The sequence below is a fragment of the Chionomys nivalis genome, chromosome 17 (genome assembly GCF_950005125.1).
Source record: "Chionomys nivalis chromosome 17, mChiNiv1.1, whole genome shotgun sequence".
Taxonomy (NCBI): Eukaryota; Metazoa; Chordata; class Mammalia; order Rodentia; family Cricetidae; genus Chionomys; species Chionomys nivalis.
In genome coordinates, this window is record NC_080102.1 from 16,043,363 (window position 1) to 16,060,912 (window position 17,550).

General features: G+C 41.9%; 1 protein-coding gene across 5 annotated transcripts in view; it reads right to left on the bottom strand.

Annotated features, from left to right (window-relative positions):
• Positions 1-17,550, bottom strand: part of Enpp2 (ectonucleotide pyrophosphatase/phosphodiesterase 2) — a 110,128-nt gene that overhangs the window by 59,234 nt on the left and 33,344 nt on the right. For all 5 annotated transcript variants that reach the window (XM_057791584.1, XM_057791587.1, XM_057791586.1 and 2 more), the window contains exons 3-6: positions 9,276-9,431; positions 5,789-5,914; positions 2,340-2,400; positions 206-303 (exon numbers count right to left, since the gene is read on the bottom strand). In XM_057791584.1, coding sequence (XP_057647567.1) covers positions 206-303; positions 2,340-2,400; positions 5,789-5,914; positions 9,276-9,431 — 441 coding nt within the window. The remainder of the gene's footprint in view (positions 1-205; positions 304-2,339; positions 2,401-5,788; positions 5,915-9,275; positions 9,432-17,550) is intronic.

Genomic DNA, 17,550 nt, shown 5'->3' on the forward strand with positions numbered 1-17,550 from the left:
GGAGGGAGGGAAGGGAGGGAGGGAGGGAGGGAGGGAGGGAGGGAGGGAGGAAGGAAGGAAGGAAGGAAGGAAGGAAGGAAGGAAGGAAGGAAGGAAGGAAGGAAGGAAGGAAAGACACACAGTGGCCCTATGGCTCTAGACACCTATAACAGAGCAGTGGCTGTCCTGGAGGACAGACAAGAACATGGAGTGGAGAATGACTTACGTAGCTTCTCGATGTTGGGCATGACCTTGCTACCTTTCTTCATGTACGATGCACGGAACCCGTCCACAGAGAAGATGATCAATGGAGGGCGGACAAACCTTAAACAGTAACACAATAAATCTCAGGGAGACCGCTGCCACACACACTCCACAGTGGGACCAGTCAGCACCAGGAAAACTCAAAAAGGAAGGAATATAGAAAGCTTGGACTCCCAACCACATAACGTTTGAGGCAACTGAATTCAGTTAAATTGGCAAAATCACCATGGCCAGGAGAAAGTAGTTGGTGCTACTGTTGTTTCCTACCCTACAAACAAGAACCTTATGCAATAGTTAAATATATGGATATATTATGCATGCATCTATGTATGTACGTAGATACATATATATGTATTATGTATTTTCTCCCATTTGTAACCTGGAAAGTTCCGACCCATTCTCTAAAACCCAGCCCAAAGTTTCCTCTTCTATGATTTTAGCTGCTCATGCTTCCAAATTCCTTCATGATGTTAAGACATACCTCCTTTGCCCTAACATATACATTGTTCTGTATCTTACTATCGTCATCTGTTAAAAGGCTGCCCCTCTAGAGTTCCATGCTGGCCTAGAACTTGCTATGTTGACTAGGTCGGCTTCAAGTTCACAAACCTCCTGTGTTAGCCTCAGTGGCTCACAGGCATCTGTTGCCATGTGTGATTCCAATAAATACTTATCAGATACATTAGCGAATTACTGACTCCATGAGTGAGGTAAAATTAACCACAGTAACACCCTTTCCACTGGATATCAGCATCATAGAAACATTCCTTCAAGTTTATTAGAAAATTGTTTCCAAGGTGATTTAAATTGCAGAGAATTTAAAATGCCTATTAGCAAAGGACTCATTGACCCAAGCCAAGAACGGATGACATGATACTGTATTATTCTAAGGGTGTAGTTGGTCAGTCATAGAAGACTGAACTATGTGCAGGATTCTTTCTAAGAATTTTAATCTGACGAGCAACTCTTAACTTGAGACTATTAGAAGTCGTGTGAGAAATAAGACTTTTTAAGGCAGCCAGGTAGAAAGTCATAAATGCTTCATCCCATTCCACACATCCAAAGTGTTTAGATGTCTTTATTTTTCCTTTCTTTTATTAATAATTAAGATTTTTTTAAGGAAGAAAAAATAAAGATATCTAAACAAATTCTGCATCCCAGGCTATAATACATACATGCATGCATGAATACATACATACATACATACATACATACATACATACATACATACACATACATGCATGCATGAATACATACATACATACATATATTTAAAGACTAAATTATAAAACCACATTTGTTGAAAATGTATTGTTTGCCAAACATTGTAAGACCCATGAAGTCTACACAGTTTCCTAGAAGGTAAAAGTACCCAGTCTGGGTCACACTTGAGCCGAAAGGTATCACTCAGTTTGACTATCTGTCAGCAGAGAAGAGGGTTTCTGCCAAATCTGGTTGGAGTTACCTTCTTGCACGACAACTTTTAGAAGTTCTAGGCTCTCCAATCTTTTTTTCACCTCCCTCACACACTAACAAAGGCAAAAACAGGACTCAAGGAAAGCTACTGTGGGGGTAAGCAAGGTAGGAGGGCGGGGAATCGCTGCAGGAAGCGCATCCCTTAGAGATCAGTAAGATGCACTTTGGTGGACCACAGCAGACCCCGAGACTCCAGAATGCACAGCAGTGATAGGAGAAAGCTGAAGGGAGAAAAGAACATCAAAGCTTCAGCACAGGACTGGCGACAGGCTCCGCGGCTGCCTGCTGATCTGACTTCATCCCCAGAAGACATGCAAAAGCAGAAAGGGAGAATCAGCTCCACAAAATGTTTGTCTTACCTCCAAGCACTTTGGCACAAATGCTTACATATACATCCTGCATACATACACATGTGCACGCACACACAAAAATAATAATACCTAAGAGTGTTTTGTTTTATTTTTTTAAAAGCATCAAGATAACTTGACTGGCAACACAAGTTTATGTGTAGATGTGGATGTCCTTAAAATGTTTGTAGCTGTTCACCTATCTAGTCTTCATTAGGGTTCATCAAGGAATGTAGAAGTATTCATAATATCTATAAGACAAAACACACTCACCCTGCAGGGCATTCAGGGACTTTTATTTCTTCACAGTCATCATCTACCCAATGTGATTCTCCTACAAGGAAAAATGGGGACATTTATTGCAAAGTCTATTTATAGAAGCCATCTAGAGCCTAGAAGCACAATGCCAGAATCTGTGTGTCCTGTTTCGTAGTTGTTACTGGGACACCATCTAAAAAGAAGTTCTGAAATAAAGCCTAGCGTCTGCTCTGGCTTTTAAAGTACACCCATACATGGTGGGAAAGCTAAGATTTAATAACCTCAAATGGTGTTTATTTCAGCTTTCAGAGGCTAAATGGTTTGTAGATTTAAAAAAAAAAAAAAAAGTGGCGTCAGTGGACAAGATTTCATGTTTGTTTCCTTCCAAAAATAAACTGTTTGGTCATTAGATGGAACATTCTCTCCCTCCTCGGCCACTCTAGATCTCAAAGCCATAGAAAGAAAGACACAACTTCCCTTCACATAGAGAAAAAGTTTCTGTTTCTAATCATATTACAAGGATAATGTGGACAATTGCGAGAGCTTTTATTCAGTGTGGGGAGCACTGAATAAAGGAAAACCCAAGCTGCCTCTCTCTCTTCCCTTGCACCAAGATCTGAGAACCTGAGTCCCGTGTGTGTGGAGGCCACGGGTCTCTGCCACTATCCATCTGATTTTCTGAGACAAGATTTCTCAATGAACCAGAAGTTCATGGATTGGCTAGGCTTGCTGACCAATGAGCCCCCAGAATCTTGCTGTCTGCATCTACCTCTTTGCATACCCAGGAGGTCATACACTACAGTATCCATCTCCAGTGTGGCAATGCTGACGTGGAGTATTTAAGAAGTGACGCCTATGGAAAGAAACTAGGTTGTGGGAGGACCATGCCCACAAGAGATTAACACCTGCGTGTCTCTTAGGACTTCATTCATTCCCACAACAATCATCATCAAGGTCAAACAGATGGGACTTCCCAATAGGGGACTTTCAGCTTCTAAACTGTGAGCTATCTCATTCATAAAAAGGCCTAGCAACACGAGAGATATGAAGACAGCATTCTTCGGGAAGAAAAAAATATCATTAAGAATTTACCTTACGCTCTCTAAGACAGGCAAAATATTACTTACCTTGAACTAACATAAATCTTGTGCCTAGGATCTTACAGAAACTTCTCCCATATAGAGAGCACTTGAAAATCTCCCACAACCCGGATCCATCTGGCTATTGGCTGACCAGGTAGGCTAGTAAGTAAGCTGAATTATTTTTCCCAAGCACGAGTAACTCAAGGCAGACAGGTGAGATTCACTAGAGTATTGAAATCAGAATTCAGACCGCCAAAAATGGCCTTCACCTGTCATGATCCAGTGACTAACGGCATCCAAGACCTTCCTCCTTGTTATTTTCCCTTCTCTTAATAGCCCTGTGTCTGCTTCTTATATTTACTACATGAAGATTCAAAGGGAATAAATTCTTGACGGATGCTATATTTCAAAATAAAAGCCCAGCTGCTAGAGTCAGGGAAACTGCACAATGCCACAGCGGTTGAGGGAGGGTTCCGGATCCACTCACACCTCACAGGAACAACTTCCTCTTTGTCCTGAATCTTCTTTTTTCTTTCTTTTTTTTTTTAAATTTATTTATTTATTATATATACAATAGTCTGTCTATGTGTATGCCTGCAGGCCAGAGGAGGGCACCAGACCCCATTACAGATTGTTGTGAGCCGCCATGTGGTTGCTGGGAATTGAACTCAGGACCTTGGGAAGAGCAGGCAATGCTCTTAACCACTGAGCCATCTCTCCAGCCCCTTCTTTTTTCTTTCTTAAGTAGGGATTTATTCCAGGGCCTTGCATATGCTATACCCCTAGTTAGCCCTTCCCTGAAGTCATTTAGCAGAGACATTTCATAAATATTTTGTGCCAGACATAGGACAAGGACTTAAATTAGGAAATAAGAGGTGATGGAACCTATAGATAAAAAAATAATAATAATAATAATCATGGTTTGTTTTTTTTTTGTTTGTTTGTTTGTTTGTTTGTTTTTGCTTAAACATCTCTATGTGACTGCGTGGTCCCTAAAATGTTTTACTATCTGGAGCTGTATCTTTTATGTTTTCTGTGGGTCACTGACCATTAAGATCATAAAAGTATCATATTCTACCATGCACATACATATTATACAAATAAGGCTTTGTGTGTAACCAGCTCTGTTGATGTTTTACTGACTTCACCAGCAAGCACCCCCAGCCCTAAGCTGTTGCTAGGGCCTTGGCAAATGTCTTACATCCACCGGGAACAGAGGTCATGTTCCAATGCTTCAAGCCACTCTGTGATTTACTCTTTGCTGCAGAGTCTCTTTTTCTTGTTGCTATGATAAAATACTCTGAAAATAATAACTCTAAAGAGAAAGGGTTTATTTCAGCCCGGGCATCAAGTGACGGAGCACCATGGAAGGGAGACGTAAGGCAGAAGGGATCTGAAGCAGCCTGTCCCGCCTTGCTCACCATTAGAAAGCCCAGAGCAAAGACTGTACGATAGAGCTCAGGCCATGGTATACAGCCCAGGAGCCCCTGCCTAGGGAATGGACCCGCCCGTAACAGGTCTGCACAAGAAGGCTGCCAGTAGCTATGCATCAGTCTAAGAGGGAACCACAGTGACCCACTGATTGCTGAGTTCTAGGGGAAGGGGCAATTAAACCTAAGGTCACATAGTTGGACATGGTTCAGTTCAGTGGAACTCAAAACAAAATAAAATGACATAAATGTAGGAAATGGACTTATGGAGAGGGGGAGAAGAGGAGTGGAAGGAAGGTGAAAACAGGTGGAGGACTACAGTAAACAGAAAGTTCTAGATACAATGCATGAAAATTATTGAAGAACAAATTCTATCAATTTATTTTAAACATATATGTCTTGGGAACTGAAGAGACTGCTCAACGGTTAAGAGTGCATACTATTTTTGCAGAGGACTGGGGCTTAATTTCTAGCATCTACATGATAACTTACAACCATCTATAACTCCAGTCCCAAGGGATCTGACACCTTCTGCTGACCTCCAGGCTTGCATGTGGCTCACAGACATTCATGCAGGCAAAACACTCACATACATAAAATGATAGTTCTGAGGCTGAAGAAAAGGCTCGGTGGTTAAGAACACTCGCTGCTCTTTCAGAGGAGTCAAGTTTAGTTCCCAACACCTACATGGTGGTTTCATAACCATTCGTAAACTCGAATCTGACAACCTCTTCGGACATCCACAGACACTGCACACACATGGTGCTTGCGTCTATGTTCATGCAGGCAAAACACTCATACACATAAAACAACTAAATCAAAAAAAAAAAAAAAAAAATGAAGTTCTTTCCCATCTCCAAGCCCTGCATGTAAGATGTTCTATCCAGACAATTCAAGGTATCTTGGGGCACGCCCTGTGTTTCATCTCTCGAGAGAGTCTAAAGGCATGTACCTTTGCAGACCACCTGGTAATTGGTACAGCAGTCTCCCCGGGACAGACAGTCTTCTGAGCAGTGACAGGCATTCTCCTCGTTTCGTACTTCCCCACATCTGTCTTTGGTGCACTCCCAGCCGCGAGCTGAAATCATCAGAGAGGAAACACTCTCGCTGCTGCACGCAGACCAAATGAAAGAGGCCACAGTTGCTTACAGAGGGTTCCAACAAAAAGAGCCAGAAGCCCACATCATTTAATCTGTTTGCGAAACTTGAGTCAGCCAGAGGCCAAGAAGACATTTGGAGAACATACAGATAGAATGAATTTCTAATTTTTCAAAGCAGAGGGCAAAGTCACAGCGCAACTGAGCTCTCATAGAAAAACAAAACCCAGAAAGTCAAAGAGTCCCCGCCCCTCCAGAACTGCGCTAAGTACCACAAAAAGAGAAAGAGTACAAAGAAGCGTTAATGCCCTCAAAATCCTAACTGACCAAAATGTGGTGGCCTACAGAAGGCAGCTCCCTGCCTCTCAGGAAGCCAGTAAATGAGCTATAGTCCTGCCTGAGCGATAACTCAGGATTCAATTCTTCAAGGAAACATCAAAAAAAGTAACCTTTTCATTTTAATCCCAGCGTTATTGTCATTGGGTGTGTGTGTGGTTTTTTGGTTTTTGTTTCCTTTTTTTGTTTGCTTGTTTGTTTTTCGAGACAGGGTTTCTCTGTGTAACAGTCCTAGCTCTCCTGGAACTCGCTCTGTAGACCAGGCTGGCCTCAAACTCACAGAGATCTGCTCACCTCTGCCTCCCATGTGTTGCGATTAAAGATGTTTGCCACCACCACCCAGCTTATTGTTATATTTTTAATTCATCTTTTTTTCTAGCCAATAAACCACAGGTCTTATGGAAACTTTAAAAAGAAACATTTCTATTTCATCTCAGATATAAGACTATGAGATTAACTGGCACATTCTAGCTGTTCAATGAACCCTTATTAAACATCCTTAGAATGGTGTTGAAAATAAACTACGATTCTTGAACCTGAGGGCTGTAGTAACATAAAGAGCTTCCACAGCTAATTCACAGAGTTAGTTTTTCCCATAATCTGTCTGTCTCGTTGTTTTCCATGCTCCGGGTGCTGAGGGCTTAGAGAAGAGCAAAAGATAAGAGCACCACTGGGCAGTGATGGCGCACACCTTTAATCCCAGCTCTCGGGAGGCAGAGGCAGGTGGATCTCGGTGATTTCGAGGCCAGCCTGGTCTACCTAGGGCTAGTTCCAAAACAGGCTCCAAAGCAACAGAGAAACCCTGTCTTAAAAAAACAAAACAAAACAAAAGACAAGAGCTCCATCTTCCTGGAGCTCTCATTCAAGAGAGATATTCATGCAAGCATCAGACACTGTCATTCAACCTTGGAAAGGCATGAGCGAGGCAGTAAAAGAGCTACTGACAGAACAATCAAGGGGAGTGTCTTGGAATTTCAGTACACGTGGACATGCCAAGCCTTCATTTTTCAAGCTGTGTAGTCAGTAGAAAGAAACAATGGTCGTCTAAACCAGAGGTTGTTGACCTGAGGGTCACGACCCCTTTGTAGGATGAACGATCTTTTCACAGGGGTTGCCTAAGACTATCAGATATTTCCCTAAAAACACAGATATTGCCTTAAAATACAGATATTTATGTTATGATACATAACAGTAGCAAAATTACAATGATGAAGTGGCAACAAAATAATTTTTTAGTTGGGAGTCACGACGACGACATGAGGAACTGTATTAAAGAGTCGCAGCATTGGGAAGTTTGAGAACCACTGCTCTAAAGCAAGGCTGATCCTTCATGACATTCTACCAAGAAGAGCCCTTGCTAGGTAATTCAACAGAGAGAGGTGGGATAGTCAGTGAATTATGTTCCAACTGTTTACAGAGCGTTTGCTGCCATTTGAAAGGGTGGTGTTTAAAAAGCCTTAAAGATACAGACACTGCCTCCCACATGATTGTATACATAAATACAAACATAATTATACATACACTATCCAGATGCACTAGACGGGGAGAGAGAGAGCCAGAGAGAGTTTATACTGAAATCCTAGGCTTGTTTCTGGATGGCACAGCAGAACCTCTAAAGCTTTCCTCCTCTCGACTTTTCATTGCTATTTGACATTGGATTCTTTCGCATTCAATACATGTTGACGTTAGACACCAGAGAATAAAGTGTTTTATAAAGTGATGCTATGGTCTTATTAAACTAGGAAGAAAAGCCTGAGCTACATTCAAAGAGAACGAAGCTAGAATCAGGGGCGCAAACTTTGCAAGGGATCTGAAGACCATGGTGGAAGGCCGACAGAACTTAGCCACAAGATTGTCAGAGCACGGCTGAAATGTAAATGTTCTAGATTTCTTGGTGCTAAGCAGACAGATTGCTGGTTTGCAGTTATGTCCTAGAGTCCGAGAGCTCCATGGGACATCTGTTCCCCCCGTGCACTCAATTTACAAGAGCCTCCGTTCTTAAGCTTCTGAAGCCACAGCTGAAGAACCTGGTAGAGTTCCACAGGAAATGCACAAGCAAAATGTATCTGAACGCTTCAAAAATATATTACAAAAAAAAACTAATAAAGCCCTTATAGTTTTCAGGCTGTGGGGGAAATAAGTCCTAATTAGTAAGGGAATTTATGTCGACTTTTCAAATAAATACAGAACTAAAGTTTAAATAAAGGCAATAATGTATCATTGCCAATAATATCATTAAAAAGATCAGACAAATAGCAATGGTAAGTTGGACCCTCCAAAATACCACCCATGCGTGAAAGTCATAATTTGTCAGGGGAATTGAGAAATCAGTCTCCAGTGTCCAAAGCAGGGTCCTTGCCATTTTTCTTAGGTAGATTGAATGAGGTTTTGCCCAGGGGCAGGGGCATGGTGGTGAACACGCAAAGTACCCCAAAAGTCTTATCTAAAAACATTTGGCTTTGAAAACAGAGTAAACATGAAGACAGAAGTCTCCAAGGATACGCTTCCCTTGACTGGTGTGCATTCATCCAACAGCTCCTATGTTCCAATGACCACTCCGCTTCCGGATAAATAAAATTGGGAAAATTTTGGAAGATTTCAGAACTGCCCAGAGCACAAGACCCCACATCGATTCCATAAATGTTTTCCATGTGCACAGATAGCAGGAAATTAAAACTTTAAACCTAGTACTTTTAAATGGGCACACCCGGAGCCTACATACCCTAGCAGTGAGCATGAGGTGGCAAAAAGGAGGTGGAACTGAGGAAAATGGACAAAGACCTGGCCTCAAATGCTTTGAAAAGCCATCCTCACTGCCTGCAGTTGGAAAGTGCCATCTTCGGCTGAGTCAAGTTATTCATACAAAGTACATCCTCCATACAACCACCAGTCCTTCAAGAAACAAACTAAAGCCCACTACGCGAATAGGCTGAAGCAGAGGTGCGCCAACAGCTGGGAGTCACTAAGCCTTCTGCTGGGGGTGAGAGGCCTCCAGAAGTCACATACCTGTTTTCAAGCAGAGCTCATCAAAGTCATGGCAGCAGCTGCTGTAGCTCTTACATAGGTTGTCACAGCGACAGTCAGGAGGTCCCACCTCTTGGAGCTCGAAGCATCTGCCCTTGCAGGATCCAGATGTGTTGGTCCACGGAGAGTCAGATAATGCTGCCATTCAAACAAGAGGCAAGGACAACAGCTTAGGGGGCTGCCATGGCACACCAGGGGAGGAGTGGCACTTGGAAGCAGTTGGTGTGGAAATGCAATCAGACTCTGGATGAGAAGCCTGTCTGCAGCATCTGCTACCTGGGTCCCTCAAGCATGTTGCCTGACTTACCTAAAGCACAGCTTCCTTATCCGTAAAGTGAGAGGCACATAACAGTAATTTCAGACTGAAATGAGTACTAAATGAAGGAACCTGTGATATGCATATCAGAGCAGCAAGTATAAACAGTGACAAACGTTGACTCGCCTCATGATTTCAATTGTTAGTACTATACCCACGTAACAGCTAGTGCCCTTCTTGAAATAAGATTTCATTTCTTATCTAATAAACCCATCCTGCTAGCCGAGCATGACCAAGCATTATGCAGAGACGCAAGGGTTCAAGGCCAGCCTGGGCTACATAGCAAGGTTTTGTGTGAAAAGTTGTCACCAACAACAACACTATAAGGAAATTTGAGTGAAAGTGTCCCAAAACCAGTCTGAACACATTCGATAAGAGCAGAGCACTTTTGCAGTCTCTTCTACTCATAAAATCCATGTCAATCTAGTATGACTGGAATAAATGCCACACAGCAGAAACAAAGCCTAGTACATTGTCTGCATGTGATATAGTCTAAAATTCTCAAAAATTAACCAAAGTTTGATAAGTGAAAGAATGTGATAAGATGAAAATTGGAAAAAGTCCTCCTGTGTGGGTAATGTATGATTGGAAATTAACTGGAAGGTCTACCCATAATAGCATCTAAATGAAAAAAATTCAAGATATGAATTTTATAAGACATATGAAGAAATGACTCAATGATTAATAGCACATACTGTTCTTACAAAGGACTTAAGTTTGGTTTCCAGTATCCATACTGGATGGCTCATAACTGACTATAACTCCAGTGTCAGGGGATCTGACTTCCTCTCTGGCCTCCATGGGCACTGCACTCATATGTACACACACACACACACACACACAATTAAAAATAAAATCCTTGGCCGGGCGATGGTGGCGCACGCCTTTAATCCCAGCACTTGGGAGGCAGAGGCAGGCGGATCTCTGTGAGTTCGAGACCAGCCTGGTCTACAGAGCTAGTTCCAGGACAGGCTCCAAAGCCACAGAGAAACCCCGTCTCGAAAAACCAAAAATAAATAAATAAAATCCTTTTCTAAAAGAATATACTAAAATTTTATGAAAAGGACCACTCTAGAAAAATCTAGTTAAACCAGAGGCACACAATTTTAAAGATAAAAACATCAATACTATAAAAATCCTAGTTCATCCTAAACTAAAATATTCAATACATTCATAGAGAAAGATATCCAGAATTCTAGAAAGTTGAGAGAATAGAAAGAGCTAACTGAACTGGGTGGTGGTGGTGCACACCTTTAATCCCCACACTTGGGAGGCAGAAGTAGATGAATCTCTGAGTTTGAGGCCAGCTTAATCTACAGAACAAGTTCTAGAACAGCCAGGGATACACAGAGAAACCAAATTTCAGATAGATGATAGATAGATAGATAGATAGATAGATAGATAGATAGATAGATAGATAGATAGATAGATAGATAGACAAATGAGTAAACAAATAAATGAATGGATAAATAAATAAATAAAGTGTTCAAGGATCAAAACAATTCAGTGACAAGATAGAAAAATATATTCTGAAGGTAAATAATTAAGGTTGGTACTAGAAAACACATTCATCAATATTGTGGATGAAGCCCAAAATAAAGCCAAATGCATAAGAGTTTCTGTTGTTTAAAAATAGCACTTCAAAATAAAAACAGTCTCCTAGTTTAAAATTTGCAACATTTTACAAATTCACAAGTAATTGTCCTTTTTGTTCATTGTCTCCTATTGTCCATGTGTGTAGGTGGATGAAATACATATCACAAACATAACAGGTCTTGGCAAATGTAATTTTTATGACATGCTATTTGTAATTTCTATATTTAGAAAATTACCATTTTTGTAATAGATACATACATGTATGTATGTATGTATGAATGTATGTATCACTTTTAAAATCCTGAGAAAGCAAGATGTAGGAGAACAGATATTAAATGGCATTCTAGTTGCGCCTATGCCATTTATCTGAAGAGTTAGCTCATCCCTTAGTCATCCGTCCACTTCAGAGGCAGAAGCACCCAGTCCTAGACTTTATGGCATCAGATCAGTTGATCTTAAGAAGCCAGAGTCACTAGACCATGAGATGGGAAATGCTTTCTCACAGTTGATTATGGGACGTTGAAATAAAGACAAACCACATCAATTCAGCTGAGAAAATCATGTCTGTTTGCGATGCAGTGTCTTACCTCTGCTCCACAAACCACATTTTTCTGTTGGTTTTGGCCAGTGCATACTGAGCCATAAGAAACTATGGCAGGCAAGAAGGAAAACTAGAGGAGAAAAAAAAATCCCATAGCAAAAGGGGAAAGAGTAAAAAACTTGCCACGGAATGCTCTTTGTTTAAGGTTAATGTGTGGATAGAATCCTTCCAGCAGCTGTTTGATCAATCCGAAGTAGCAATCGCCCCATGAGCTGTGTCTGTAAACACGCTCAGCTATTCTAACAGGCGAGATAATGAGAAGTCTGAAGGTGTTGCTCAACCTATTGCCTTCTTGGTGGGGTCCCAGCCAATAATGTTGTCTCTGCTCCATGTTTGTATTCATCATCAAAAGCTCATTCCTACATCTGTCTTGACTTGAAAATACCTATACAGATCCTAAGCTGGGTTGTGATCATTCCTTGTCCAGTCCAACAAGGTGATTTTGTAAATATTTCTTATGACAAGAGCCATTCTCCCAACTTTCCCCTTGCCATCTTTGCAGAGGGTCGCATCCCACCCAACAGCTTGCCTTATCAACTATGGACAAGTTTGCTGATTGCCACTGAGGATGGCCGTCAAAGCTGCATCTTTACTGCAGAGGCGCATCTTAGTGGAGATGCGCAAGATCAGGCTGTCTGCAGCTTCAGTTTGGAGTGAGCTCCTGTGGGAATCAGAGGAAATGCCCCACCATTCATTCGTGGGTGACAATGGCGAATTCAACCAACAATGACAGGAAGAGAAAGGAAAAGTTAGTCTGAGTCATGAAAGAACCTTTCTAATTCAATGATCCCAAGAAACTTGAAATGTTCCAGCTTCAAGAGAGAGAGAGAGAGAAATGGTGGTGCACACCTTTGATCCCAGCACTTAGGAAGCAGAGGCAGGGGCATCTCTGTGAGTTCAAGGCCAATCTGATCGGCATCGAGAATTCTAGGACAGCCAGAGCAACATAGTAAGACTCTATCTCAAAAATAAAATAAATCAATAAATAAAAACAAACTGGGGCTTGAATTAAAAATCCACTTGGCCTTTCCAGGACTATCCCATCCCGTCTCCCACTGCCAGAACAAGCATGGACCTGTTCATTCTACAAGTCACCTCTATACACCAGCTTTAAAAAAAAAAAAATACCAAAGAAAAACATATAAGCATCCCCCTGAATATTAACCTTCATCAGGCGATGAAAGAAGACAGAGACAGAGACCAACATTGGAGCACTAGACTGAAGTCTCACGATCCAAAGGAGGAGCAGAAGGAGAGTGAGCACGAGCAAGGAACTCAGGACGGCGAGGGGTGCACCCACACACTGAGGCAATGGGGATGATCTATCGGGAACTCACCAAGGCCACCTGGCCGGGGACTGAAAAAGCATGGGACAAAACCGGTCTCGCTGAACATAATGGACAATGAGGACTACTGAGAACTGAAGAACAATGGCAATGGGTTCTTGATCCTATTGCATGTAATGGCTTTGTGGGAGCCCAGGTAGTTTGGATGCTCACCTTAATAGACCTGGATGGAGGTGGGTGGTCCTTGGACCTCCCACAGGGCAGAGAAACCTGCTTGCTCTTTGGGCTGAGGAGGAAGGAAGACTTGATTGGGGGAGGGGGAGGGAATGGGAGGTGGTGGCGGGGAAGAGGCAGAAATCTTTAATAATTAAATTAATTAATTAATAAAAAAATCAGCAAGAAAAAAAAAAAAGTTTGCCGAGGGTCTTTGTTTTTCCTTACATCCAGTATCTAAGAATAGATGTTTTGTTTTGTTTTGTCTGGAGGGAGCTGTATGTGTCCAAGTGGATAAACAATGTGTATGTGTACGGCACACACGCTGCAGCCCACATGTGGGAGTCAGACGAAACTCTTTCCCTGCACCTTTACATGGTTTCCATGGATGTTGGTCATTTGGGTTTAAGTAGCAAGCACTCTTCCCCTCTGAGGCATCGCACTAGCCCTAGACCTTTTGAAGATTTGTCTTTTCATTGCAACTGTATGATGCTAAATATGGAAACTGTCCTCAATAACGTGCCAGAGTTTTGCAGTGTAGACCCTCCTTTATTCAGGAGAGCAGCATAACGCTTCCGTTCTGTAACTCACTGAGAGGAGAAAAATGGCATGGCAACGAACTGCTGCCATCCCAAAATTTCCATCGTCACTGAGGAAGCCAGAAAAATCACCAAACATGGAAGACACCAAAGCAAGTCAACGAAAAGCATTCACAAGTACTGAGTGAGAACAAGAACGTGTGATGAGGCGTTTGCCGGTACTCCTATGACACCGAGATTATAAAGTGCCTGTAATCTGCATCTTCAAACGATGCTATTTCACTTCAGAGAGGAAGCCTGAAGAACTGTACTACAGGAAGATTGAGAACCACTGCTCTAGGCCACTTAAATGGTACTCAATGTAATAAATTGCATAAATCTGAGTAGCAAATCTGCCAGCGAACAAGAACCTGCCATCACTTCCAACTAGACACTGCCAATCCCATCAACTACAAATGTAGACAGTGATGGCTGGCCTTACAACTAAAGAGAATGTAAAAGTTTCGCCATATACCCTTTCCGGCATACATCCATCTTAGGCCGTTTTGCTTTCAAATCTTTTCTTCTAATTGAAGAATCAAGCCAGTGACTCTCATGTCAGCAAGCAGCTGCTCCGCTAAAGTCTCAGATTATCACAGCACAGCCACAAGATGTATTTGACGAACAAAGGAAAGGCAGATATTTTGTTTGATTTGATTGACTCATACGGGGTCTCTTACTGCAGCCCCCCAAAGAGCCTCAAACTTGAACCTTCCTATCTCAGCCTCCCAACTACTGGGATTACAGAATTCAGTATCATACCCCACTTTTCATTAGCTAAGGAGTTTTTCAAACTTGATAAGCAAGCTCCAAATTTTGAGTGTTCTATGCTAGATCGTTTGTTTTCTCTTATTGTATTATTATTCTTTAGATGTCTGTTTGCTTTCTAAGAAGAGACAGAAAGGGTGTGGATTCAGATGGGAGGGGATGCTGGGAGATCTGGAAGGAGTTAGGGGAGAGGAAACCATAGTTGGAATATACTGTATAAAAAAAATCTATTTTCAATAAAAGAAAAATTGAAGAAAAAACAAAAAAAATCTATGTTGAACAAAGCACACTGAAATGTCAGATATAGAGAGTTCTTTGATATATATATGTGTGTGTGTGTGTGTGTGTGTGTGTGTGTGTGTGTGTGTAAATGGGAAAATCACTGCACCGAGCCCCACTCAATAGAGAACTGCAAGATCTATGACACCCTGAATTCTAACTCGGCTGATTTCATCCCATTGATTCACGCTCCCTGGTTTCTATGTTCAGTCTAACCGGAAGGCACAATGCACATTATACCCATCATTTTGTATCTTCCTGCATTCCCCAGGTTGTTATTTAAACTGCTCTCAAGTGTACAGTGAGACTCCTCAAATCATCAAAGAACCTGAGCCTTCTCATCCCTAGTAAGATTTTCTGTTTTCTCATAAAATTTTCAGTTATGTTTTTCATTTAATATTTATACTAAAAAAAAATCCATCACTCGTGTGCTTTTAATCACTCCTTTTAAACCAATAAAAATGATGATAAATTGGACTGGGTTATCAGATATTTATTAGTCAAGCCACAGATCTCTCCAAGGTCACATTGCTTCTAGTTCAAAGAGGACCCCTGTCCCCCTGGGTACTTCTGTAATACATTCTCCCCCACGACTCCAGGGACTACATCCACAACATACGCCAGTGTGCAGACAGCAGCCTGCACATAGACTTTCTCTCCATCTTATAAGATAAATGGAGTACCTACATCGCCTTTCGAAACAAAGAAATCCAGCTGAACTTTCAGCACTGAGATTTCCTTGGAAATTTGATTTCTGCTGCCCATTTACCACAGCGTCCCTTTTCCGGAATATTATAACTCACTCTGGTCATTTTACACCTCCTTTGCAGAAGGAGCAGCCAAAGCACTCCTACACACCTCAGGATCCGGGAGAACTCTTATGTCCCCCTGCTTCTAACAGAAGACCAGGTCCTAACAGCAAATCCAGCTAACAAGTGTGCTAGTTAATCAATGCTAAGTTTCTTCGCATGGTCACAGCCTTGGAACAGACACCTCGGTTCACAAGGCAGCAGTGAGAGTATTCATGCATACAAAACATTCTCTGTCGTTATTCTGGAGCCCTGAGGACTCAATCAGAAGCTGCATGCTTTGAAAAAGAAAAAAAAAAACCTCTTTGTGTCTCTCCTGCTGGTGAAACACCTGGTGCCACTGAGTTTGCAGGATTTCCTGGGAGCCTGAGAGTGTTGTTTAAAGGAAAAAAAATTGGGGTGCTTTCTCTCTTAACTCTTATTTTAATAGATGTAGGGAAAACAAACGAAGCCAATGTTTTCTGATGCAAACATTTTGCTAATAGCCAGGATAGCCTGTCACTTGTTATTTGGGAGCTTTCCCCCTTCCCAGTGTAGTTAGCATTTAAAAAGATATAAAACCCGGCTACACACCGCTTTCCCCCACTTTCTAAAAGGCATCTTTGGTCTTTCATATTTCAGCAGAAATGAACCCCAGTATGTAGACAGCAGGTGAGCTGCATTAAAAAGTAGTTTAAGAATAAAAACCACAGAAGTATATATCTAAACCCTGAAACTCGAGTGCCAATTGTATGACGTCCTAAGACTATGCTTCACTATAGTTAACGTCATCTAACTGACGAGTTATACTACAGACTAGACTAGTTTCCCAGAAGTTATATTGACACCTTCGTCCTTGTAACTATTTCCCACGGCATATGGAAATAATTTCTTGTATGAGCAATGTTTTCAGGGGTAATGCATTTACTCTATACTTTTCAAGTTTTCTGGTAGCGATCTCACACATTTCAGAGAGACTGACACAGGATGGGGGGACCTGGGGATTTTTTTTTTTTTTTAATATAAACTAGAGACCTAGAGGCTGATCCTCACTGCTGAGGGCTGAAACTTTACAAGTGACCTACCTGTGGCCATAACACTTACTAATATGGACCCAGGGGACCAGGCCAGGAGCATCATGATCCAGGCCCCACAAAAGTCAAGTTTGAAAATAACACAGTGATTAGAGAAACAGCATTGACTCCTGTCAATAACACTTAGAGAAACAGAAGAAAGACTCCTTTTAGCCTCATTGGAAAGAGCCGGCAGTGGGCTGTCAGAGCCACATGCCCACACCAAGGGCCCTGTCTGTTAGTCACAATCAGCCTTAGCAGGAGTGAAAAAGAGGGCTTTGAAGACAGCATTTGCCTCCAATAAAAACAGCATTCTCTTCTGGCCCAGTGACCCCTCTCTTCCCTCCCCAACGAAACACAATGAAGTTTTGTCCATTTGGCTCCCTGGGGCCCCAATTTTTTAAGATCTGTTTTCTCATTCTTCCTTCAAACTGCACCTCACCTCAGCTCCCTCCCCCAACGTTTCAAACCTATTCCTCCCACCTTTCAAGCCTAATCCAAGTAAAGTTCTGTGTGGAAGACTCACTATCCCATCAGAGCTTGCTTAATAATACACATTTTATGGTGTTGCAGAGACAGGTGGTGTTTCACGGTGCTCCAATCCAGAGAAAACCCAAAATTCCCAGGAAGACAGAGGATGTACTGTGATGTCAGAGAAAGGGAAGAAAATATTGCCCCCTAGAGTGCCTGTCATTTCAAATGCAATTTTTAATTCTGAAACCATCAGCAGCTCCAATTTCCAGGAAATTAACCAAGTCG